Genomic DNA, 23,681 nt, shown 5'->3' on the forward strand with positions numbered 1-23,681 from the left:
CACACCGTTGTGTTCATGCAGGGGGGGGTAGGAGGCCGTGGCACACCGCTGTGTTCGTGCAGGGGGGGGGGGGGGGGGCAGCAGGCAGGAGGAAGATCACAGCTGCTGAAGCGATGTGTGCAGGAGAAGACCAACGCCGTATCTGGTGGATTGCGAGTGGGGGTGAGTTTCCGACGAGAGAAATTGGTGAAAGCGCGAGCCTGCAGAATGACTATTTTGTACGCGAGGCTATTGACGCGACAGGGAAAGCTCAGTAATCGTGGCAAGTCTGGTCAATTGAAACAAAACAGACATCGTTTTAATGAAATTCTTCATGTGATCCCAGCGTGGTGCTCCAGGCCGTGGCTGTTGGGTATTCTTTCTCTCAAGCTTTTGCCACTCACTACTGTGGGCATCCGCCGAAGATGGGCCGCTTGTATGAACGTGATCAGGCCCAGAGCTATCATAGCTCTTTTTCAGCAGCGCCCTGGCGATCACAAATGTTAGCTCAACAAAGCGCCTCATCACGTGGAAATGTACAGCAGCCAAATACTCTCAACGCACATTGCTAAATGTTGCAGTGAAAACCGCAGGACCCGGAGAAAAATCCACACAACCACAATTTTTCTCTCCGCCTGATGAAGATGGCTTGTGTTGCGATCGAAACGTCCTAGTTTTTATTTTCTTTTATTCGTAATTTTATTTGCATTTTCTATTGACGTGACTTTACCGAAAGAACCAAGAATATGAACCACTGGGAGAGACACGTAAACTCCAAATATACCTATATACCATTATCATAGTCTATCCCTAGCATTTGAGGTTGATTGTCTTCCATAGAAAAGTTGGATTATCTGTGGGTCTGAAGTGGGCTGAAGAGACTGATCTGGGATTGACAGATTCTGCCACAGCTCCGGCAAATGTCCAGAGTGGTGGGTGGGACTGCATCAGTAAGTTGGGCTGCAGCGTCACGCTGCTTCTACCGTTTCCACTTCTCCTCTTACCGTTTACCGCCGTTGAGTTTCAAAATGCTTGGATCCCTGAAGTCGACTCTCGTCTACAGCTGTGGTGGACCTGGGCAACATTCTCCCACGAGTTAGTGGACAATTAAGATCCGTGATGTTTATTTGAAAAACAGTAGGACATGTGTGCCGGTGTCAGGGTCCAGATTTGCCAAATTTTTATAATTACCTGCATACAGATTATCCCTCGATTCACGAACGTTCGGTTTCCGAAATTTCGCATAAACGCAACCGACAGATTATGGGCACGAAATGTCACTCGGGAACACGCCGTGAGATCATCGAACAAGAAGCCACTTGGGAAGCTGTGTCGTCATCCGTCCACGGCAGCGTGACACGGTGTCCTCGCAGCACAACAATAACACGCATCCACGTCACGCCTCCACGACACCTCTCGTCATTCCAACGTGCGCATCTTTTGGCGAGTTTCCTGAAAAGGTTAAATATTTTTGTTTAAAAAGTATTATTATTTAATCCTTTGTTATACTTGTGTTCTTGACTATTATTTTTGTATGGTGGAAAGTGATATAGGTGGTGTTTGTTTTCAGGTTAGGAGTAGTGGGAATGACTGAAACACATACCTCATTTCTAGCATTAAATGAATGGGGAAAGCCGTTCTGATTTACACCATTTCGTTTCAGGCGTGTTTTTTGAAGGACGCATCCCTTTCGTGAATCGAGGGACGCTGGTATTACTCGATAGGAAAAACGCACAGCAACCATCGCCCATATACTCTCAAACGTAGCACGATCCTCCTGGGAAAAAGTGTCTAGAGATTCCCGTTGGAGAGTAGAGCCACTCCGCTAACTTTGCCATAAACATCGAGCAGTTGATAAAAAAGTACCATAAGGGTATCGTACAAAAGCTCTGCATGGTTAACACTGACAAGACAAGACTACAATTCAAGACAATGCGGCAGGCAGCAAGTTGTGTCACTTCAATTGAACAAATTGTATTTTCATCCTTTTTATCTTAGATTTTTTAGAGGGTACATTTCCTTAAAAAAAACACAACCAGTCCGTTTAAAGCGTACAAACGTGCCGTAGAGAGCAGGAGGAATTAGTTATAACACACCGAGTCACCCGTTTCCGTCAGAGCCACATTTCTCGCAGAATTCCAGTTAGACGATAACAAGTATCATCCATCGAGAAACCAAGCTGAAGGCCAACTTGAGCTGTTTAGAAAAGTGATCCCCCCCCATTGCTGCTAAAATCTGCCAAAAATAGTCGAGTTATCATGTCGCAATGGACAGGCTGTGTTCCACTTGTGGAAAGTTAGGCTTTCCCATAAACACTCGTGAGTAGAAAGTGGAGGCCGGGTCGATTATTCCACTCGTTTACCCAGAAAAGCCTTCACCTAATCTCAAAACTCTGTTGGTCAGGAGGGTCCTGCCAAGTTTAAAAGTAGGCAGGGGGCCATACTGCTGCTGCCGCTCTGTGCGAATGATCCCAATTGAGTCTGTAGTCGGAAATTTTTCAGTATTTGGAATGTTTGGCCAAATGCGAGTTCATTTTTTTTCTATTTAAATTAATGGAAAACAAGGTGGGGCGATGGCGACGCTCGTGGCTCACAGCAAGAATCAACCTGGGTTCGATTCTGGACTTGGGTGCCTTGCTGTGTATGGTTTGTATGTTCACCCCCCTTGTTCTGTATGGGTTTCCTCCGGGTTTTGCGGCTTCGCCTCCCTCATAGCTAAAAAAAACTATTTTACTGGTATTGGCTAAACATCCCAATTCTTAAAAGTTACCGGCAAATTACTCAGTTGGGATTACAAGCAGAAACATTTCAAGGATCCACCTTGAAAATAGTCTTGATATTCAGAGAGGCTTTCCTGGGTAAAACAAGCGTAATAATTAATAATGTTACATGTTAAATTAAATGCTCCCACCGCCTAACCATAACGTAATAAAACAAAATAATAATTTGCGTCACTGTAAAGAATGCAACCAAATAAATCAGCAGCCAATGTCACAAAGCCCATCCCCGAGTTTGCTTGTGTTCAACCAATGCTGCTGAAATGCACGCTCAGAACACCATGCAGCTGATGGAATGTGTACAAAATTTGTTTTGGAGGGACAGATGCAGGAGGCCTATTTATTTGATTGTTAACATCACCGACTTATTCACTTTGACTGCAATGCGCTTGGTGATGTATTTTTTTTCAGCTCGACTCAAATTCTTTACGCAGTTAGTTCCACCCATTTCCTTGAAGCAACATCGATCCCAAAAACAACAACCCCCTTGCCACGTCCCCCAAATTCAGGGCGCAACTTGAGGTCGCGAAAAAAAATCGACGAGGGAAATACGCAACTCGAGAGGAAAACTCGAGTTATGTGGCTCATGGACATATACTAAAACTAAACTTGTTTTATTTTATGAGGTAAGGCCCACTGAGCTACGTAGCTCTTTTTTTAGAAGCGACCTGGCTATCTCAAATGAAAGTTCAACGTGTACATTTATAAAATGGTGTCGTCAGTGGTGTGGTGGTTATCGATTATGCAGGCGGTGCAACTCCACTGGGCTCTGCAGGCCAGAAGGGTTCAGGCCTGTAGAGAGAGGGAATTTGGCTCCCGTATCATTCCTTGCATCAGGGTCCGTGTCAAACTACCACGCTATACCACTGGCTATTTTATTTTAGGTCGCTAAAAATACCCTCATCTATTTATTGAATACAAGTTAGCCACAATTCACCAACACGACACTCAATGTGTTGTGTTCGATCTGCAGGGAGCAGGCACAGAGTTCAGTGTCTGTTGTGCCCTCTAGCGGGCAAGGTGGCCTGCCCACTTGAACAAAAGTCCTTGCGAGTAAATCTGATAAAACGCCGAATGACGGGATAGCTCTTTTATATCCCTCCCGCGAAAGGTCACAGCTCTGCAATAAGAAGCAAGACCTTGATGCACAAACAACATTTAACGTCAAACTATTACGACCCGCTGGGCTGCGCAGTAAAAACCACATTTCCTTTTCTCGTCATCTCTTCCCCATCGTTTTTCCCAACCGACTCAATCTCACTTAACATTCAAGCGTCCAACAAAAGTCTGGTAAAGACGCATTCATCAAACAGCTCGCGCCATTTTCCAATCGAGCAATGTTTTTGTTGATTTGTTTGTCAAGAAAGCTCTTGTAAAGATAGGAGCGGTGGGCAAGCAGGGGCGTATGGAACGCGCAAACAAGTCGCTCTCAAAACTCGCGCAACGCCGCCGTCGCCTGCAACCGCTTTGTCCACATTCCAGCGCGTGTTTGGCGCAACGTGCGTCCGTTGAACTTCTTTCGCGCTGTTCGTGGACAACCGCGCTAATCGGAGGTGTCGGGGAAGGACAGCAAACTAAACACAAAAAGGAAGCCAGTCAAAGAGCGTATTGTCCAGGGTCGTAACCATCGCGCTCAAGCTTGTCACGTCATGACGACATACGTCGCTGCAAATTATCCGAGCAGATCGCCGCTTGGAAGTGGAGTCCGTCTCTACCATGAGCAACCGGTTGCAGAGACGTCCCACGTACAAGCGATTCGGTTGCACGCAACTGAGCTGCGCAACTTCTCGCTCGGGTTGTCGAGCCCGCTTAAAGCTCTGCTCCTCCCCACTGGGGGGGGGGGGGGGGGTTAGTTCAACAAATGGGGGGCCAGCGGAGAATGAGAGACCTCCCACTTGACCATGGACGTGATGATAGCGCTTTGAGTGGTAGGTTGAGTGCCAGAAAGGCGGGACGTCGCGTGAAAGCAAAAAAATAAAATGGATTCGACACCCAGTGAAGATTTACGAAGAGTTTTTGCCAAGAGAGCCTTGGTAAGAAATTACATCGAAAGAATTAAGCAGAGGCTGTACATGTTGTGTCTGTCCTTATTATGCCACGTTGGCTGTAATGGGAGAATACAAACTAGCCTAACTCCCAATATTGAAACATAAAGGTTAGTCTTATAAAGGGCTCAATTCCAGCTGGGCCTATCTGAGTCAACGAGCTGGAAAATATTTCCACACCCAGCACATCACATCCACCATACCTCTCGCTATGGACCGTCGTGACCACTATTCTGGTGCCACCTATTATTCCAATCGAATCTAAAAGTAAAATATAGTTTTTTTTTCATTTCACCAGGTGAGGCCCACTGAGTTATGCAGCTCTTTTTCAGAAGCGACCTGGCCACAAATTATAGCTCAACCAAGTGGCTCATTATCACGTGTACATTTTTAGTATCCAAATACTCTAAACAGCGCACGTTGATTCTAAATGTGGAGGGGAAAACCGAAGGACCCAGAGAAAAATCCAGGCGACCACGGGGAGAACATGCAAACTCCAAATATACAGGCGTCAGGGTCGGGATCCAACCAACGATCTCCTGTATACCAGGTAAGGTGGTTAACATCTTGCCACTGTGGCACCCCCAGCGACACAGACAGGATTAAATACAAATTAAGCCTTGGACTGACAGAGCAAATCCAATGGCTACTACATAAACTGGCACGCACACATAAAAAATAATTTCCAAACACTTAATACATATTACAAAAATTTCATTATTACACATCAATAAGATAGAAAGTTAACTCGCGCTGAATGTTTTGACGGGAGACGACTGAGGGCCAAGGCACACACATAATTTCCAGCAGCCAGTTACATGCAGCATGACCTTTGCCCTTTGAACTGCGGAGCAGAGCAGTGGGACGGTGGTTCAAGCACTGCGCTGCTAACTCGGAAACCCGAGTCCCAATTCCTGGCCACGACAAATATCCAGTGGTGGCGGGTGGAATCTGAACCGGACCTTGGGAACATACCCGTAATGACCAGCGTGGTGAAGTATGGTCAATCTCTTATAATGTCGTCATTGTCAAGCCATTCTCTGCGAGGTCTTCCTCTCTTTCCGGTTCCTTCCTTTTTCCCCCGAACAACACAGGTTTAAATTTTTGTGTTGTTGTCCATCACACACACGTGCCCAAATAGTGACGGTCTCGCTGTATATTATCGTCATATTTAATTCCACCGAATCAGAACACTAAGGGAACTGTTAGTTCTTGTAGTTTATGCAACCGGCCATATATATGTCAGCCCTCAGCAGCCACCAGGCTGTAAAGAAGGAGGAATCGACGGTTCAAGCCAAGTCATCGATTACCATGGAAAGTGTTTTTTTTTTAATCAACAGCAACACGGCTTTGCTAAATAGAGAGCAACTCACACGATGCAAAAAACCTAAAAACTTAAAACAGCCCAATAAAGGTCAAAGTCTCCTATTTTTGCTTGCATTGAGAGATCTATCGACTAGGCTCTGAGTTCCTGCATAAATTAATAACCAAAAGCTCTGGTTGTATGTGGAGTCACTGGAATCGGGAGTTTGTTGACCCTGCCCACCGACTCTGGAAGACCAATCAGGGGCACAGAGGTTCGTAGAGGCCCCGGCGGTTAGAATGCGACGCGGGACCACCCCCCCCCCGGCCCCAATCAACCAATCCAGAGCCCTGGGCAAGTGCCCCCCGCCCCCCCTTTTGCCGTCCACCCGTGGGCGGGACTGGTGACAGTGCACAACAAAGAAGAGGCGGCGAGCAGCACTGCCCATGAGAACGCACGCTTCTCCCATTCAACGCGAGCCCATCCCCAACGCAACCTGGTAACGGTGTTGTTAAAATCGACAACGTGCACCGCAGCGTTGCAAACGTGATAGCGTGAAGCTGTCACGACGGTCGTGTCCGTGGTCTACGGAGTTGCGATAGCGAGGGTTAACGTTGGAACCAAGCACCTGCCATGAGTTTCTGTAAATGATGGGAGTCTCAAAACGCGATGGGGCTGGGCATACCAAAATAAACAATGTTTAATTAAATTTTATCAGGTAAGGCCCACTTGAGCTATGTGGCTCTTTTTCAGAAGCGACCTGGCCACAAATAATTGCTCATCACGTGGAAATTTGTAGCAGCCAAATACTCTTAAACCCATGTTTCTAACTGTGGAGAGAAAAACCAGAGGATCCAGAAATCCACGTGACCACGGGAAGAACAAACTCCAAATATACACAAGCCAGGGTCAGGATCGAACCCACAACTTCCTGCATACCAGGCGAGGGAGTTAACATCTCGCCACCGTGGCACCCCATGCGGAGTTATGCTAAGTTATAGCTAATTTACAAAAGGGAATGCAGATCGCTCCCTTCACCCTGTGTCAACCAAGTAGCTCACAAATTATTGCTATCTACGTTTCTCGAACATTCCTACAAACTGCATAACAATCACCTTGTGTTCCAACTGCAAATGCCACACACTGGACATCTGTGAAAATGAGCTTCATAATTCATCAGATTCCTCCAGTGTAGATAAATATTCCGAAACGCCACTGCCCCCAACTGCTTTTAAAAGTGTGCTGCCGAGAATAATAAACATGCTATAAAAAACACAACACACGTGGGAGCAAAGTAGGGGGTTAACGGAATAAGCGGTTTAGCGGTGTCGTCCCCAACACACCCAACAGACGAATTAAACTCAACCGATGAACTAACCTCCGGACGAGAGAAGGTAGCGGGGAGAAAGCACTCGCCACCGGCTTCTCCCCAAGGCCGGATGAAACAAACAAACCGAGCCGCCTCGGTAATAAACCTCACGCCTAGGGGACAGAGGAGCGTCGCGCAAGGGGTGAATGGGGTACGCGAGAGCCGCGACATGATTATACATAAAATAAACACACAAGAGATTTGATATTTTTTTTATATCCAAATCATGGTGCCGGGCACTTGCTTGTCTACGGTGTGCACTCTCTCGGGAGGAGAGCTGGGAGTTACCACGCGGGCTCGTGTGCGTGCGTGCGTGGGAGTTGCGCACTCCGGCTAGAGGGGCATGTGGTTCCCCTCGACGCTGATCTTGACGGCACGGATCCCCTTGGTGCTCCTACGTTTGTCGGCAAACTTCTTCATCTGCTTTTCCACGCGGTTGATGCCCTTCTTGACAGACCCCTGCACGCGCGGACAAAGTTTGACTGCTCAATGTCGGAGACTCCTGTCGCGCCAGGGACATGGAACAAGGTTTCTCTTCATGGACTTCTCGCTCAACATTTGCCATGTTGGAAATCATTAAAATAATAAATCTATCCCGATTGCTCAATCGGCATCGTGCCATGAGACTCGCCACCTAATTTGATTTCTCGCTGCGCGGCAATGCAAGTGAGAGAACGGCCCACGGAAGCGGATGTTACAGAGACACCTTGGAGCTCCCTTCGAGTCGCCCCTGTTCTACACAATAGGGAGCAGAGCACTTTTCCAACCCACTCTGCATATGATGGTAATGTTTGTCACATGACAGTCAAGCCGATGTTTGTGTAAGAAACAAAATGTAGTTTGATGTTTTTTTGTGCAGGTATCGACTCACTTCACTACACTTGAGAGTAAAGTACTGGACAACTCATAAAAACTTCCTACTCTCGTACGCCATGGAGCATTCAAACTCTACAACAACAAAATCAAGCTAGAGGACACCTACTCGATTTTTGCTGCACCCGACTGCTTCTCGAGACAATTTCGGTGCGACCCACCGAACTCTGCTTCCCATATTGCCGGATTACACAGCCGTGCGCCACCAAACCCAGCAAATACATCATCATCACCAGCACGGGTTTTTTTTGGTTAGATCGCGTTAATGTGCCGTTAAACCCACCACCACCCGACAGCAAATTCGTAAAGTTTGTCACGTAAATAAAACATGCTAATTCGTGACTAGTCCAGCACACCGGTGTGTTGGAGAGTAAACCCGCAACATTTATTTCATACTCTTTATTTCATAGCCAGAGTTGGCTGTCGCCTGATGATGCTGGTTGCAATTACCGGCAAAACGTCGTACTCGATTGTAAATGTACGTGTTAAACTGACATCATCATCATTATTAATATCGGCAACCCTTGCTGGATGAAGGCCTCCCCAAACTGTCGTCACGCCTCAATGGTCCTGCGATACCACGAGCCATCCCGCGCTGTTGCATGCGAACGGACTTCGGCGTTCCATCTCTGCGGCGGACGCCCCTCCCGGTCTCGGCCATCAACCCTTCAAGTGCTGTGCCATGACCACGTTTACTTCCTCAATTCAATTAAGTCGCAAATACCTATTTCTTTCTACCTCTAAGTGCAATTGAAAACCGCTTTCTGTTTTTAGTTTGTAGGCCTTCCTACGCACGTCCGATTAGCACGGTTGGCTACGTACGGTGGTGCGAAAGAAGCTCAACATAGACACATTCTCCTCGTTCTCCTTGAAGAGTGAACGAAAACCGCGCGCGTTACAAGTTCTAAATTACTTCGTAATTCTTATCACTATTATTATAATAATAATTTATAATTATCAACGAGCGTACCCGGTTGGAGTCGACCTCGATGTTCCACTTGGGCCGGATCACGTAGTCACGGTTAGACGGCATGGGGACACGGGCTCGCGAGCAGAACCCCGGGTCGCCCGGCCTCAGCGCCCTGCGACAGGAAAGAGAGATGGTGGAACGCCATCATGAAAATTAATCTCTAATATTTAGTAGACATTGGGGGGTAGTAGTTCTGGACTGAAAATTTTAAATCGCATAGAAATTTTTTAAGGACGTATTTTCTGCTCCGTCCTGTGTATTACAGTGCCTCCGAATCATTTCAGATTTTCGGACACCGTTCGCACAACATACTTATTTAAGTGATGTCACCAAACACAAAAGTGGTTAAAAGTGGCGTCCATTCCAATGACAGCGTAATTGTTTCGGAACAATCCGAAAAATATTTTTTTCTTAAATTTCGTGTAGAGGCTCAAATTCCGTGATTTTCAGATTCACACAACAATCGTGACCACAACCTGACTCAAGACGCATAATTATGTACCCACCCCTCCCCCCCCCCATGTGATTTCAATGAATAGTCCCATTAACAGTTGCAACGCGCTCCATTTCCCTGTTGTCATTATTTGCATCCATGAGTACTTCGTAATTGCAAAGGGTCACGTGATCAAATTACACACACAATGTAGAGGCGCGACCAAAGAGCTTGCTCACGCAACTGCTGGCGGAGGGACCTTTATTCAAGACGGTAGTTTTGGCCTACTCTTCCACGCTGGTCAGAAGTTCAAGAAGAAGTGGCAGTATCCACACTTTATCCACCACCACACGCGGCCTGCCGATCCACCGCGATGTACAGATTCATACAGATGGATGCACAGAGGCGGGCAGGGGAGTTAAGAAACTTGAATAGTTGTTTCAACTGCCAGGCCGGGAGATTGAATGAAACCGGAGACCTTTGGATTGCAAGTCCAGTGTGCTAACCATTTGGCAAGATTTTCTTAAAATATATAAGATTTGAAATATATTATTTCTTACACACACAGTGTTGTCCTTCCCCCGCATCTCCGATTATCACGGCTGGCTATGTACTGTGCGAAAGAAATTCAACATACATACATACATGTATTTGGAGCTTAATAAACGATTAAATGTACAAATCTAAGAACTCAGAATCCGAATGCGATTGTGGCGGGTCTGGTTCTCATCATATACGAAACGCCTACTTACTTTTCTTCTCCAGTCAGGACTTTGTCCAGATCTCTGCGGGGAGTCTGGCCACCGGTGCTGAAAATAAAAACATCATTGTCGTCATCACCATTTCATCCAGCTACTGATAATGGTATGAAACAAGGCAGAAAAAATCATGCACCGTCACGGATTACTGTAAACGCTCTCCACCGTGGGTTTGCCTTCGGCAATATCTAATTTGCAATATTAAACGTTTCTCTAGCCAGGCGAACGGGAGGCGATGCAGAGTGATCACGAAGGCTCTATGTTTCACAGATGGGTAGTGTGTGCTAATCGGGAGAGATGTTGCAATGTGCTTTTACCAGAATTAAGGTCATTTGCGGGAAATTAAGTCGCTTTTTGGTAAATTTGGACCGCGGCTCTCTTTTTTCCCCGAACACCATCGCGGGACCCTTGAGCGTCCTCCGCGCAGCAACCAGCAGGAATGCGTAGTGCGTCATGGTTAATACGGCAAGCGCCGGTATTGACAGGGCGGCCGCCAGTCTCCAACAGCGGCGAGTCTCTGCAACGAGCGGCGATCCCCGGCGTCCTCACCTGAGCCGCCGTCTGTGAGGCATCTGCTCGAGGTCCCGCTGCTCGCGCTCCTCGCGGGACATACCCTTGTAGTTGGAGGTGAGGCCGAAGATGGGACGCGACCATTCGTCTGCGGACGCGCGGGGGTGGAAACGGTGGTGGCACACGCACACGCGGTCACATGGCCGTCCGCAATCACGGTGGGTAAACGGCGCAGCGAAAGAGTGCGGCAGAGAAGCACGGGGGAGGTGCGCGCTTAAGATTTCGACCAAGCGACGCGAGGAGGAACGCCGCGGATTAACAAAGCGTACGCAGGTTAGAGACGTCTTATCGGTATTGGGCAGAACACGTCGCTGGGATGATGATGGACACAGGTCGAGAGTGACGATGGTGACAGGAAGAAACATGCCTCAGAGGATGTCCACTGTGGAGGCGACGCAATCAGATCAGCTCTCATGCAAATGTTAGACGGAGTTGTGACATCACAGAATCTGTATTCATTCCTCATGGGAGGAATACGATGAGCTATGAAGCTCCTTGTCACCCATGTCCAGTAGGACCGCGAGAGATGGCAACGACGTTGGAAGTCCTGCAGCTGGCAGCGGATTGATCCAAGCTGATGACAACGATACATGTGGGGGATGAAGCAAAGGCGTAGTTGTTCAAGCAATGAGCTGTGATTTCGGGGACCTGATGTGGATTCCTGGCCACGGCCAAGAATGGGACACCATGGCACTGGGTGTTTGTCAGAGGAAGACAAGCACTGTACAGAAAGAGTGGAGTGGGAGGTAGTAGCGGAACCAGTAGAGAAGGGTAATGGAGACACATACATCATCTTTGAGAAGCTTAAGGAGGTTTGGGGTAGTCTATGCTGTCAATAAACATGCAGAGGGGGTTACGGCAACCAAAATAACGAGAGACATTGGTTTAAAATTTGTCAAAAAAATAAATATCTTAATGCATATGAATAGGAGACAAGCAGTCCTTAAAGAGCCGCAAGTTGCAAACCCCCGGCCATGCAGGAAGGTCTCGAAGAATTAGAAGCGAGTGGTTTAAAACCTGAAGACAGGTCATTGAACACACACAGGTGAGCAGTTTGGATAGAATGGCCTTGGCAGAAACCCGATGACACGGGGTCGTAGAGACCGTCGGGTGGAGAGGTGTTTTTAGAGATGGGGCAATAGAATCCCTCCCAGGACTTTGGAAATGAAAAGGAGTAACGTTAACTGCTGCTATTGGCTCACGATAATTCTCACAAGCAGGAATTCTGATACCTTATTTTTTTTCACAGTAGATTTAATATTATAACTGTCAAACTGGCAACCAAGGTCACTGCTGAAAATGAGACTGTGATCTAGTTAAACAAAAAAACTTAAAACATAAGCTTCCAGTAAGAAGAGCAAATGGTCCTACGGTGGAGATATGTTAACTACCTTGCCTGGTATGCAGGTGGTTGTGGGTTCAATTCCGACCCTGACGCTTGTATATTTGGAGTTTGCATGTTCTCCCTGTAGTCACGTGGGGTTTTCTCCGGGTCCTCCGGTTTTTCTCTCCAAATTTACAATCGTTACGCATTTAAGGGTATCTGGCTGCTATAAATGTCCACATAAGTAACTTAGTCGGGCTATCGTTTGTGGCCAGGTCGCTTCTGAAAAGAGCTCAGTGGGCCTTACCTGGTAAAACAAAAAATAGTTTTTAGTTTCATTAATTCAAGGGAGAAAGAAACATGTTCTTTAATTCAAAGGGAAGTAGGTAGGAGCAGAGGCAACAGGCAAGCAGGCGAGGCCAACGCGAGGGTGCACCACACACGCGCAGGCACACCGGGGGGCCGTGCCGTACTCACTGATGAGCTTGCCGGCCAGGTCTTTGTTTTGCCGCGTCTCCTTCGGGTGCTTGTACAGGTACATGACCGAGCGGCCGATGCCACTCGACTTGAGCGTCTCCTGGGGCACGCTGGGCAGCTGCGTGCAAGCACCACCACCACCGAATTTAGTTGCATGCAACAGTCACACGAATACAACAGTGCTCACCCATTCAGGCCACGAAGCCCTTAAGATTGCGACTTATGTCAGATGAAGCAGACATCCCTCAGCGGCCTAGTGGAGACCACACTGTTGCCCTAACTTATCATAGATCTATCAAATTGCCCACTGAATCCACGCCTGCCACCGTCAATGAGACCTGCGACGAGGCCATACGCAGAGGTGATCGCAGATCAATGCAACGAACCCCGGTCGTCGAAAAGATATGACTTGACACACTCTCACCGTGCGGGAATAACAACGGCCGTCATTCGCCATTGTGGCGGTAACATCACCACAGTGCTCGTGCCAGGCTAGGTGTACAAACTGAGGCCACGTGAACTGTTGAAGACTCGCTGGCAGGTGCTTACGGGACAAACCCAGGGGTGCCATGGGTTGGCCGACTGAGTCGACCGAACAAATGCACACACCCAGGGCGGCGACACGTGCGCGTGGACGTGACGCGCCATCACTCACGTCCTGCAGGACCTTGAGCAGCTCTTCGCGTATCTTCAGGTTGGGCAGGCTCTTGTCGGGCAGAGGGCACAGCCAGTCCCGGATGGCCGACAGGATCCCGCTGTCGATGAACGACTCGACCAGGTCCTGTCTACGCGCCCGCGGGAGGAAGCGGCACGGAGAGGTGGTTACCGCAAGCCGCACGAGCGACTGCACTCATGGCCGAGCCATTGGCCCTAAACGGTCTACGGGTACCCCCACCCCCGAGTAGTGGCACACACGAACAATGATTTTCTTGAAGCATTTTGATCTCGAGATCATCATGCATGTATGGATATGTGGGGAGCGGAAGTGTAGTGGTTGGTGCACCGCACTACAAACCCAGCCGTCTGGGTTCTATTCCTGCTCACGGCCAACACCAGTTCCTGAGCCTCCCCTAGGTCGTCGACTCAGCGTACCTGGTGCGGTGTGTAAACATCGCAACAAGGGAAACAGGCGGCTATGCGTGGTGCTGGCCACCCACTCGTTCGTGTGCCTTGCTGGCCTTCATTAGGTGCTCGCTAACAGCACTTGCCCCAACAGTCTTTTAAGGCTATACGGAGGATCTTTGTATACACGTGACAATTTAATGTTGGCTGTCGGGTGGTGGAGGGGTGTCAACAACACTAATTGGTGAGATCGTTAAATGGCCTAACCTAAATTCAATTACGAATCATAACATTGAGATGACAAGAAAATAAAGTACGTCTTTAATCAATGCATGTTTTCATTTAGAGATAACGGTGCATTGCAGGCAGAGGAGCAGAGCAAGGTGTCCAGTATGGACTTGAACGATGGTGAGTGAAGATGCGACCGTACTTGCGGAGGTGTTTAATGACAGTGGGCAGCATGACCATCTTTTTCAGGGCAGGCTTCCTCTCCGTATTGAGCTTCTTGTCTTCCTGCGGGCGGTAGGGGGAGACAGACGACATAACTAACGCTAAGCTTCCGAGAGATCTGACGAAATAAGGCAGATTTTTCGGGTCATTTTGTAACAAATGAAATATAATTTGGGGGTAAAAGCACAAAAAAGCAATGCAGGCAAATCGCCCTAAGGTGATAAAGCAGTTTGGCAATTGGGTGAAGACGTGACCAATACCACAAAGCTGGGCAATCAGTTGCGCAACCAAATCTCTTCCGTCACTGCGCAACTTAATCACCTGCAACTGCTTGTCCACATCTGAGAGTAGTTGCACAACAAGGGCATGTCTGGGCATGGCTAAAGTGGGAATCAGAATCTTTATTTAGACTGCAGGAGAAATCCGATGAGCTCTGAAGCTCTTTTTCACAGATGTCCAGCAAGTTACATCAACATACAATACAAATGCAAAACAGAAAAAAGATAAGCAACTCACAAAAGTATCTAAATTCCTGCCAATTATTCTATCGCATAGTCATGCTCCTTTGACAGGCTAACTCCCCGCCCCCCCCATATCAAAATCGTCACAACCAATCAGAGTTCGCCAATGTGCAGAACGCGATGAAAGGCGTCGCTAATAATGTATGCGCCGATCAACGCTCACAAAAGTGGATCCGTCTCTCCGGTGAGAAACCGGGTTGTGCAACGACTCACAATGTACAAGCGGGTAGGATCAGGTTGCGCGCAACGAGTTGCGTGCTCACCTCCGCGGCCTCGTTCATGCGCGTGATCATGGCGCTGATGAGGTCGTCGGCGTCGCTGATGAAGGTGCCGCCATCGCGGTGGCCACGGCGCTGCCTGCGATTCAACTCGCGCTTGCGCTGTAGCATCATGTCGAAGTCCGAGATGAACTCCGTACTGCGTGCGGGCGGACACACGAGCAGAGCGCACGGTCACCGTCGCAGTGAAAAACAGCGGTGTGTTTCATCTACATTATAAGGTCGCACTCATTACACAGCCACAAACGAACCACAATGCCTTGCCGATGTCATTAAGGAGCATAAAACCCTCACGCGGGACTCTGGCTTTTGGCGAGCAACCGAACAAAGATGGTCACTGCATCGCACGCTTTTAGATGCGCTTCTGCGGCCGTCTGGAACGCTCTTCCTTCCGATATTAGGAAGCCGCCGTAGCTATGCACTTTTAAATCATCTAGATTGCAAACTCATTCGTTTAGAACTGATTTTTGCGTGAAGTTTGTTGTCCTTCCCCGCACCTCCAATTAGCACAGTTGGCTATGTACGGTGAAGGAAGTTCAATATTCATACATACGAGTCCACCTTTAACCCAGACATTGAATCTACGCACTTGAAAGACAGAAACAGGGGTGGAGACATGAATCTGGTGTCGGTGATGTACACTACTGTATGTATGTTGAACATCTTTCGGACCGTACGTAACCAATCATGCTAAATGCTCCACATTTGGCAAATTTTTAAGTCGAGCCGCTGCACCTCCGGATCGAGAGGAGCCAGCCGAGGTGGTTGAGGCACCTAGTAAGGATGCCCCCCGGTAGACTCCTCCTGGAACTCTACCGGGCAGCACGTCCCACTGGGCAAAGACCCCGGGGATAGCCCAGGAAACGCTGGCGGGACGATGTCACTCGGCTGGCCTGGGAACGCCTGGGAATTCCCCTGAAAGAGCGAGAGTCCGTCGAGAGGGAAAAGGAGGTCTCGACCACCCAACTCAATATGCTGCCGCCGCGACCCTCGCCAGGACAAGCGGATTGAGAAACTAACGAATGAACGAATTACACAATTGGAATAACTGGCAGACTAATGCCCACTTGCAGGCCAGTGCTGTGTTCACCTTGTGCCACGCAATGGACAAGGTGCCATTAGGGGGTCTCCTGGGTTAAATGTTGCGCTATGGAGACCAAAAAGAAATGCAGGTACAGCATTATTATTAACATTACGACTGTGCAGGGATGGAAGCGACTCACTCATTGCCCCTCCGCACTCCTTCATCCGAGTCTGACTCGGACTCCTTGTCTTTGTCACCGGAGGGATCTTTGCCCAGAGCAGATGTCTCCTTCTCCAGCTCCTCCTGTCCGAAACCCTGTGGAAATAATAGCAGCAGCAGCAATCCTGAGATGCGTTCGAACCACGTAAACCATTTCAACACTCAGGACCGATGGCTCCCTCCTTTCTTCCCACTCCTCATCTCAAGCCGTACTCTCTCTGCATGTCTTGGGGACATCTCTCTGTAAATGGGGCGCCGTGGTAGCGAGAGGTTAGCTCCCTCGCCTGCTATACCAGAGGACTTGGGTTCTATCCCGATACCGACGCCTGTATATTTGGAGTTTGCATGTCTCTCCACGTTGTCGCGTGGATTTTTCTCCGGGTCCACATTTAGAAACATGCGTTTAAGAGTGTTTGGCTGCAATATATTTCCATATAATAAGCTACTTCTTGTTGAGCTACCATTTATGATAGCCGGGGTGTTTGAAAAAGAGCTACATAGCCCAGTGGGCATTACCTGGTAAAATAAAAAAAGTTTCAGGTACTCATAATCACACAATGCTGACATCTCCCGTCAACTTCCCCATGCCGGCTGCAATGGATGACCCAAAACTGTTGCTCGGGAACGATCGCCAAAGCTCTCCGTGCTCGGTGTCCGTCCACCTTACCGTAAACTCCTCTTCCTCATTGTCGGAATCCCCAAAGATGTCGGCAATCAGGATGCCCACGCCCGCCCTGGAGACACAAGCGTAGACAGTATTTGACAAAGGAGCAATACTCTTTGGTTCTTTCGGTAAAGTCACGTAGGTATGAAATAAGATACAGTTTTTGTGATTTATTTTATTTTCTACCTACGTGACTTTACCGAAAGAACCAAAGAGTATGGATCGCTGCAGTCACGAAAAATTCAAATCTAAAGGAGCAATGTTAATGAAAGATTGGCAAGTACTGTGCATCGAAAGTCCTTGGAGTACATTTTCGGGCAGGCAAAACACAAGTTTAATTAGCGTCTGCTGGAAGGTCACGTCATGTGTGCGGATGTTATGACGTCGCGTGGCGCCGTGACGTCACGTCTGCTCGCGTTCACAAATGTGCACCTCCCGTCAGTATGGTAGTCTCTCTCTCTCTCGCTCATCTCTCATCTCATTAATCTACTGCTATTTACATCTCGCTGAGAGGGAGCCATATCTCTTGGTGGGTCCGAGCTTGGAAAGCTACTTCAAGAGCCTTTGTGGGCCACATCCTGCCGGTGGTCTGTCAGTTCAAGAACCCTGGTCTATGCCATGCCTTACAGATAATTAAAAAGCAGCATCATTATCATCATCATCAATGATTAGCGTAAATAATCATCACCACTGCTAATAGATGGCTTTTTCAAAAAGTAATTTGATCGTCTCATTGAATGTGCCCCCTGCCCCCCTGAGCCACGTACTCATCTGCAGAGTCGCTGTCGCTGCCAAATATCTGCTTCTCCTTTGTCTTGGTTTTCTCGTCGTCACCGCCCTTGACTGGATCGTCGCTACCGCTCTCCGAGTCCGAGTCCATCACTTTGGGTTTCCTCGCCGGCATCTCCCGCTCGGCCTGCCTCTCCTCATTATCCTCCTCCTCGCTGTCACAGATGGCCTTCTTAGCCGGTGGCTCCTTCTCTTGCCGCCGCTCCCCATCCTCGTCATCCTCACTGTCCGAGACAATTGCTTTCCTCGCGGGCGCCTCCTGTTCTACCCGCCGCTCATCCTTCCGTTCCGCTTCGTCGTCGTCGTCGCTGTCCGATACGACGCGAGCTCTCCGAGCGGCTGGCTTTCCCTCTGCTTTTTCCCCACCACCGTCCTCGCCGTCACCGGCATCGCTCTCGGAGTCAGAGCCTCGACGTCGTTTCACCGCCGCTGCTGCCGTTGCCGCCGCCGCGACCGTCGCTGGGACTGCTGCACCACCCTCCTCAACTCCCGAGTCGTCTCCGGCGCGATCTGCTTCGAGGTGATCGTCGTCGTTTCTCGTCTCGGCGGGCTCCGCCTCGTCCTCATCGTCCGAGATCAACCGGCCGCGCTTTGCCGGAGGAGGGGAACTCCTCGGGGCCTCATCATCGCTCTCCGAGCCCGATTCGGCCACAGGTTCTGGTCTCTTCGGTTCAAACTCCCTGTCAGAGTCTTCCTCCTCGTTGTCCGAAACAACGCGGCTTCTCTTCACCGCTGCTGCAAACGCAAAGAAGCTTCAGCTGCCGAGGGGTGCGAATTACGCTGGTTTAAAACAATGTGTTACAGGGACGTCCGGGTATGAAACGCAACATCTTTTCGCGCTTGCCTTCAGAAAAAAACTAGGAGATACACCGCAGCCTCGAAACGCACCGACCAAATCTACCAAAACACAAAGGGGGACGTGACATCGCTGATCAGCCGTGTCTAATACACCGAGACCAAAAGTTCCATCGACTTACGCGATTTGTCCACCTCTCCTTCCTCATCATCACTGCCCACGTCGGCTTTTCTCTTTTCTGTCAAAACAAAGACAGTGTGCCAGGTCTTAATGGTGTTAACGTTGTTAAACGTCAGCAAAGATGTTACATTACTGATGAAGATGCAAATTATGTGAATAAAGATCAAATCAATGACGAGGTTAAACGTAATTGTTAATTGAATCATTGCGTCCCTTGCACCAACTTAGTCAGATAAATAAATACCATTTGTGGGAGGGCATAGGCCCATGCAGTCAGTAATGGTGCTTTAAAAAAAATGATGCTTATAATGCATTTTCCTGTACTTGAATGTTCATCTCCGTCTAAGCTTTCCAGGACATCTTACATGTTGCATTCTCTTCGTAAAACATTTAAAAAATTATCCCGCAGGGCTATGATTTCGAAGCTACTTCTCCTATGTCATTAAATGGAAATCCGCGGCGATGTATCTCCTCACCACCAGTCCTGCCCTCCTCGTGTGCGTCCTCCTCGTGTGCGTCCTCTTCTTCCTCGTCGCTCCGCCGCTGACCGACCTCCTCTCCGCTAGATCGGCTTTCGTGGTCACTGTCAGCCGCCGCCGCCTCTCTCTGCTCCGCGGCCCCCTCGTACGGCCGTGGGCGCACGCCTGCCCCCTCGGCCTCGCTCTCCGAGTCGGTGCGTTCGCCCTCCTCTCGCTCCTCGTTTTCCAGCTCCTCCGCCTCATCGCCGCTGTCGCGGTCGCCCTCCGGGCTGTTGCGATCGCCGTCCACGCTCTCCCTGTCGCCTTCCTCGTACCTGATCGATCGTGGAGTCGGTGTCAAACAATTCAGAGTGAAACTGACGTTTTAAAAATTCAAATCAATTCGTGGATTAAATTGCGCACAGAATAAACTGTCAATTTAGGATGCACACAGATTATAAGCAACTTTGTCACGAAGAGAAATATAAATAACATCACAAGGTGTAAGTGGGCTTTATTTGTACTTCATGGGAAGAACAGGGTTATGTAAGGAAAACTGATATATCGGGGCACCCAACCCCCGAATTAACCAGGTATTGAGGACGCACTGCCACACTAGGCTCCGCTCTCTGCACACGGTCCGCAGTTATCATCTCATCATCCCCTGACGTCACACCTTTCCCCGTCGTCCGACCGCTCCCCCTCATCACTGTGGCTCCTGCTCAGAGCTTGTCCCGCGTCGTCACCGTCATCGGCGTCGTCGTCGCGGTCCTCGCCCTCCTCCTCGCCGGACTCGGAGCCGGGCTCCGGCGCGGAGCGCTTGTACGGCGCCTTTGGGTTTACGAGAAGCAACGCAGGGCGGTTAACGACGACAGCAATCGTCAGTTGGCGTTCACGTGACCACCCCTTGTCTGATATTAACGATCGTATTTGATCAAATGCGCTGTTGGCCGGTTGCGTAAAACACCGTTAAGTGGAGGTGGCCAGGTGGCCCAGAGACCAGAGCGCCGGGCCAGCGCGGCCAAGATCCTAGGTTCGAATCCCGGCAACCACCTGTGATTAAAGCGGGTTCTCAGGTGTAGTGAGTTGATGGTCTCAGCCCATCACCGATGACCGCACACAAAAACTACCACGCCAAATTTGATTCTGCACTTAATCTGTCTTAATTCCAGAGCCGATAATAAATGAGCGTATTTGCGGCACACTGGTGTAGCATAACACACCAGTCCTCATAAAACAGTCCAAAATCTAAATTTGAACCGACATTCGTCTTCCGACTGCTTTGACATCACGAGAACTGATTTTGATGCACGCCCCACAAGATTTTCTGACCGCGTTTGTAAATCGTGGGAAAATAAATAATTATTGCCATTTTGTGTTATCGCGCACCAGTGTACCGCCAATATGTTCAAATGTTGATTTGACTGTCATGCGACGAATATCACTCAGAAAATATAGAGTGGTAAAACGTATTACCACTGCCCTTTCGTTAGAACAGTCAGTGCGGATCACAGAGATTGACTGACTTAGCAGATCGCACGTTCTGCAATTGTCAATATCTCTGCCCTCTCTACTTTGAGAAAGGCCCAATGCCCAAAACAAAAGTCGACTGTCCACATTTTGTTGTGTTATTCGGCAGCATTTATTATGAGTGTGGTTATATTTGTGGGGGGTTAATTAAATCGATGGCTTATTAAACAGGTTTATACCCCTTCATGCAGCAAGGGTTTTAGTCCATTTGTTTTATACGAAGCCAGTTGGTACCCCTTCAATGTAGGAAGTAGTTAGATGGTCCTCACCCCTTCAGGTTGTTCTCCGTCGCTGTCAGAGCCGAAGTCTCGCTCGTCCTGCACAGGGGTGGCCCCTCCATCACCTGCCGCAAGGGGGTTACAAGCGGCTCCGTGAATTCAACTTCACTGTCCTCAAACCGAGCTTCCTCCAATAACACAAATTACACAAGCCATGAGAGAAGGTAGCTGTTCATCTTGTATACCCAAGCTCTGCCATGGTTAGTCCAACACGTTTAAAATTTCAATAATGACAAAGAGTATCCAGTAAAGTCTTATCAAGTCTCAAACATCAAGATGCATGGTCAATTCCTTTACAATTTGATCACTTTAATGTATTCAATTAAATATGATGCCTTCCGAAGGGTTTGGTAGCCAGATTATAAGATGCTCTGGAAAATAAGACGCATCCCAAATCTTATGGTCGGTGTGAATGAAGTTATAAAAATCTGGTCACATACACACATTGGATTATAAGAAGCACTTTCGCTTTCAAATACAATACTGGGAGAAAAAGTACGTGTTGTAATCTGGAGAATGCAGTAATGAAAAAAGTTCATGTCAATTCCAAATTGTTCGTATACAATGTATATAAATGTCCAAGTCCCACAGATTAAAGTGCGATCTCCAACGACACGTCAATCTTTCTTTCGTCTATACACTAAAGGGCCGTTACATGAAACGTCAGTTTGGTATTTGTTGTAGGTATTAATGACGAATGCAGTAAGTTTGTATCAAATATTTTGATGAGGTTGACTAAGGCTACTTTAGAATGTTTCATTGTTATTGTATGGGCTTAAGAGAGCCGGACTAAGACACCTTAGGAATTTTAGGGTGGTGTCCAAAAGTCTGAGGCTTAGTAGTTATATGAAGGCACCTTTAGCATCCTTGTGTTTCAGTCCTAATGTTAACGGATCGAAGCGAACTAAAGCGCCTTTCAGATACGTATGGTTCAATGTTAATACCTGTGGCTCCGAGAGCCAGACAAAAGACACCTTCACGATCATTATGTTTCAGTGTTAAAGCGCTAAGCTCACAAGGAAAGCGTTTCAAGAGCAGGAGAGACACTTTTAGAACCCTTATTCTTAATGAATCGCAGGGCCTCAATGAGTCCCAACAAAAAAAAACACGCGAAGGGTTCTTACGGTTCAACGTTTGCGCTCGAGGCTCACAGAGCCAGACCAAGACATCTGAATGGCTCACAAAGGAGGCAATCTCTCGAGTGCGGCACAGCCGTTTCCCCTCGCTCGCCCCCATCGGGGTTCCGCGATTAGGCCGCGCTCCCGCCTGCCGCCTGCCGCCTCCCTCTCACCCCGAGCCGGCCGAGCCGCTATCCGAGAGTCGGTGAGCCCGCGCGCGCGAGGCCTGCTTACTCGGGCTGGGCGCCTCCTCGCCCTCCTCGTACTCCGCTCCGTTGTCCGAGAAGTCCGCCTCCATGTGGGCAGCGGCGGCGGCGAGGAGGACGTCTCGGGAAAGGCTTCGGGGTGGGGTGGGGGAGGGGGAAACGGGGTGAGGAAACTCGAGGAGATGGAGGAGGTGGAGGGGGCAGCCCGCGGAGAGAGCGGCGAGGAGACGGAACCCGGAGCCGCGGAGCCGCGGCGGCGAGGAGGAGGAGGAGCACGGGAAGCCGCGGCGCTCGTGTGAGCGCTTGGGAGGCAGCAAGTGCCGCGAAACGACGCCTGCTGATTCGCGCCGCGTAACAAAACAATGTTTTTTGCTATAGAATGTAAGCTTTTCGTGACTGCATAAATCACTATACTCATTGTTTTTTTTGGGGTAAAGTCACGTATGTAGAAAATTATATTAAAATAATAATGATTTATTAATATAATTTTCTACGTGACTTTACCGAAAAAAAACAATGAGTATGTTTTTGATTTTATGCGATACGATACCCGCCCGCTAGGACGACACCGCGATATATCGCGCGCTGCGTAACGATACCGCGATACATCGTGCGCTGCGTAACGAAACCGCGATCGATCGTGCGCTGCGTAACAACACCGCGATAGATCGTGCGCTGCGTAACGACACCGCAATAGATCGTGCGCTGTCTAACGACACCGCGATATATCGTGCGCTGCGTAACGATACCGTGATATATCGTGCGCTGCGTAACGACACCGCGATATATCGTGCGCTGCGTAACGACACCGCGATATATCGTGCGCTGCGTAACGACACCGCGATATATCGTGCGCTGTGTAACGACACCGCGATATATCGTGCGCTGTGTAACGATACCGCGATATATCGTGCGCTGCGTAACGACACCGCGATATATCGTGCGCTGTGTAACGATACCGCGATATATCGTGCGCTGTGTAACGACACCGCGATATATCGTGCGCTGCGTAACGATACCGCGATATATCGTGCGCTGCGTAACGATGCCGCGATACTCTTTGGTTCTATTCGGTAAAGTCACGTAGGTAAAAAATAAAACAACAAAAATCACGACGTTTCGGCCACAACACAAGCGGCCTTCATCAGGTGAAGGGACCAGGCTGTCTCGAAGACTGCGCTGGAGTGAAACAGAGCCAAGCTCAGACTGCGACCTTTAAGCTGTGTGAGAG

The 23,681-nt window shown here is 48.9% G+C and overlaps 1 protein-coding gene across 3 annotated transcripts; it reads right to left on the minus strand.

Annotated features, from left to right (window-relative positions):
- Positions 1-1,086: 1,086 nt before the first annotated feature.
- IWS1 (interacts with SUPT6H, CTD assembly factor 1) lies at positions 1,087-22,778 on the minus strand. 3 transcript variants are annotated; one of them, XM_032975255.2, is made up of 16 exons: positions 22,479-22,778; positions 21,118-21,191; positions 19,995-20,149; positions 19,337-19,653; positions 18,862-18,918; positions 17,863-18,616; positions 17,099-17,165; positions 16,412-16,527; positions 15,174-15,327; positions 14,370-14,452; positions 13,533-13,662; positions 12,878-12,995; positions 11,056-11,164; positions 10,501-10,557; positions 9,316-9,427; positions 1,087-7,931 (listed from the first exon to the last, which is right to left on the minus strand). In XM_032975255.2, the coding sequence occupies exons 1-16, from the start codon at positions 22,540-22,542 to the stop codon at positions 7,806-7,808; spliced, it is 2,493 nt and encodes an 830-aa protein (XP_032831146.2). In that variant the 5' UTR covers positions 22,543-22,778; the 3' UTR covers positions 1,087-7,805. The 3 variants fall into 3 exon arrangements, with proteins under 3 accessions (XP_032831146.2, XP_032831145.2, XP_075908511.1); XM_032975254.2 differs by having other exon boundaries at positions 17,863-18,619; positions 22,479-22,776; XM_076052396.1 differs by lacking the exons at positions 1,087-7,931; positions 9,316-9,427; positions 10,501-10,557; positions 11,056-11,164 and adding an exon at positions 12,454-12,707 and having other exon boundaries at positions 17,863-18,619; positions 22,479-22,777.
- Between the last annotated feature and the right edge of the window lie 903 nt (positions 22,779-23,681).

The sequence above is a fragment of the Petromyzon marinus genome, chromosome 55 (genome assembly GCF_048934315.1).
Source record: "Petromyzon marinus isolate PM22_M1 ecotype Great Lakes invasive population chromosome 55, UKy_Petmar_22M1.pri1.0, whole genome shotgun sequence".
Classification (NCBI taxonomy): Eukaryota; Metazoa; Chordata; class Hyperoartia; order Petromyzontiformes; family Petromyzontidae; genus Petromyzon; species Petromyzon marinus.

Coding starts and splice junctions, on each gene's coding strand:
- IWS1 (XM_032975254.2), bottom strand. CDS start 22,542: ATGGAGGCGGACTTCTCGGACAACGGAGCGGAGTACGAGGAGGGCGAG. Junction 19,654..19,994: donor CGGTCGGACGACGGGGAAAG/GTGTGACGTCAG, acceptor ACGATCGATCAG/GTACGAGGAAGGCGACAGGG. Junction 15,328..16,411: donor GGAGTGCGGAGGGGCAATGA/GTGAGTCGCTTC, acceptor GCCCGCACGCAG/TACGGAGTTCATCTCGGACT.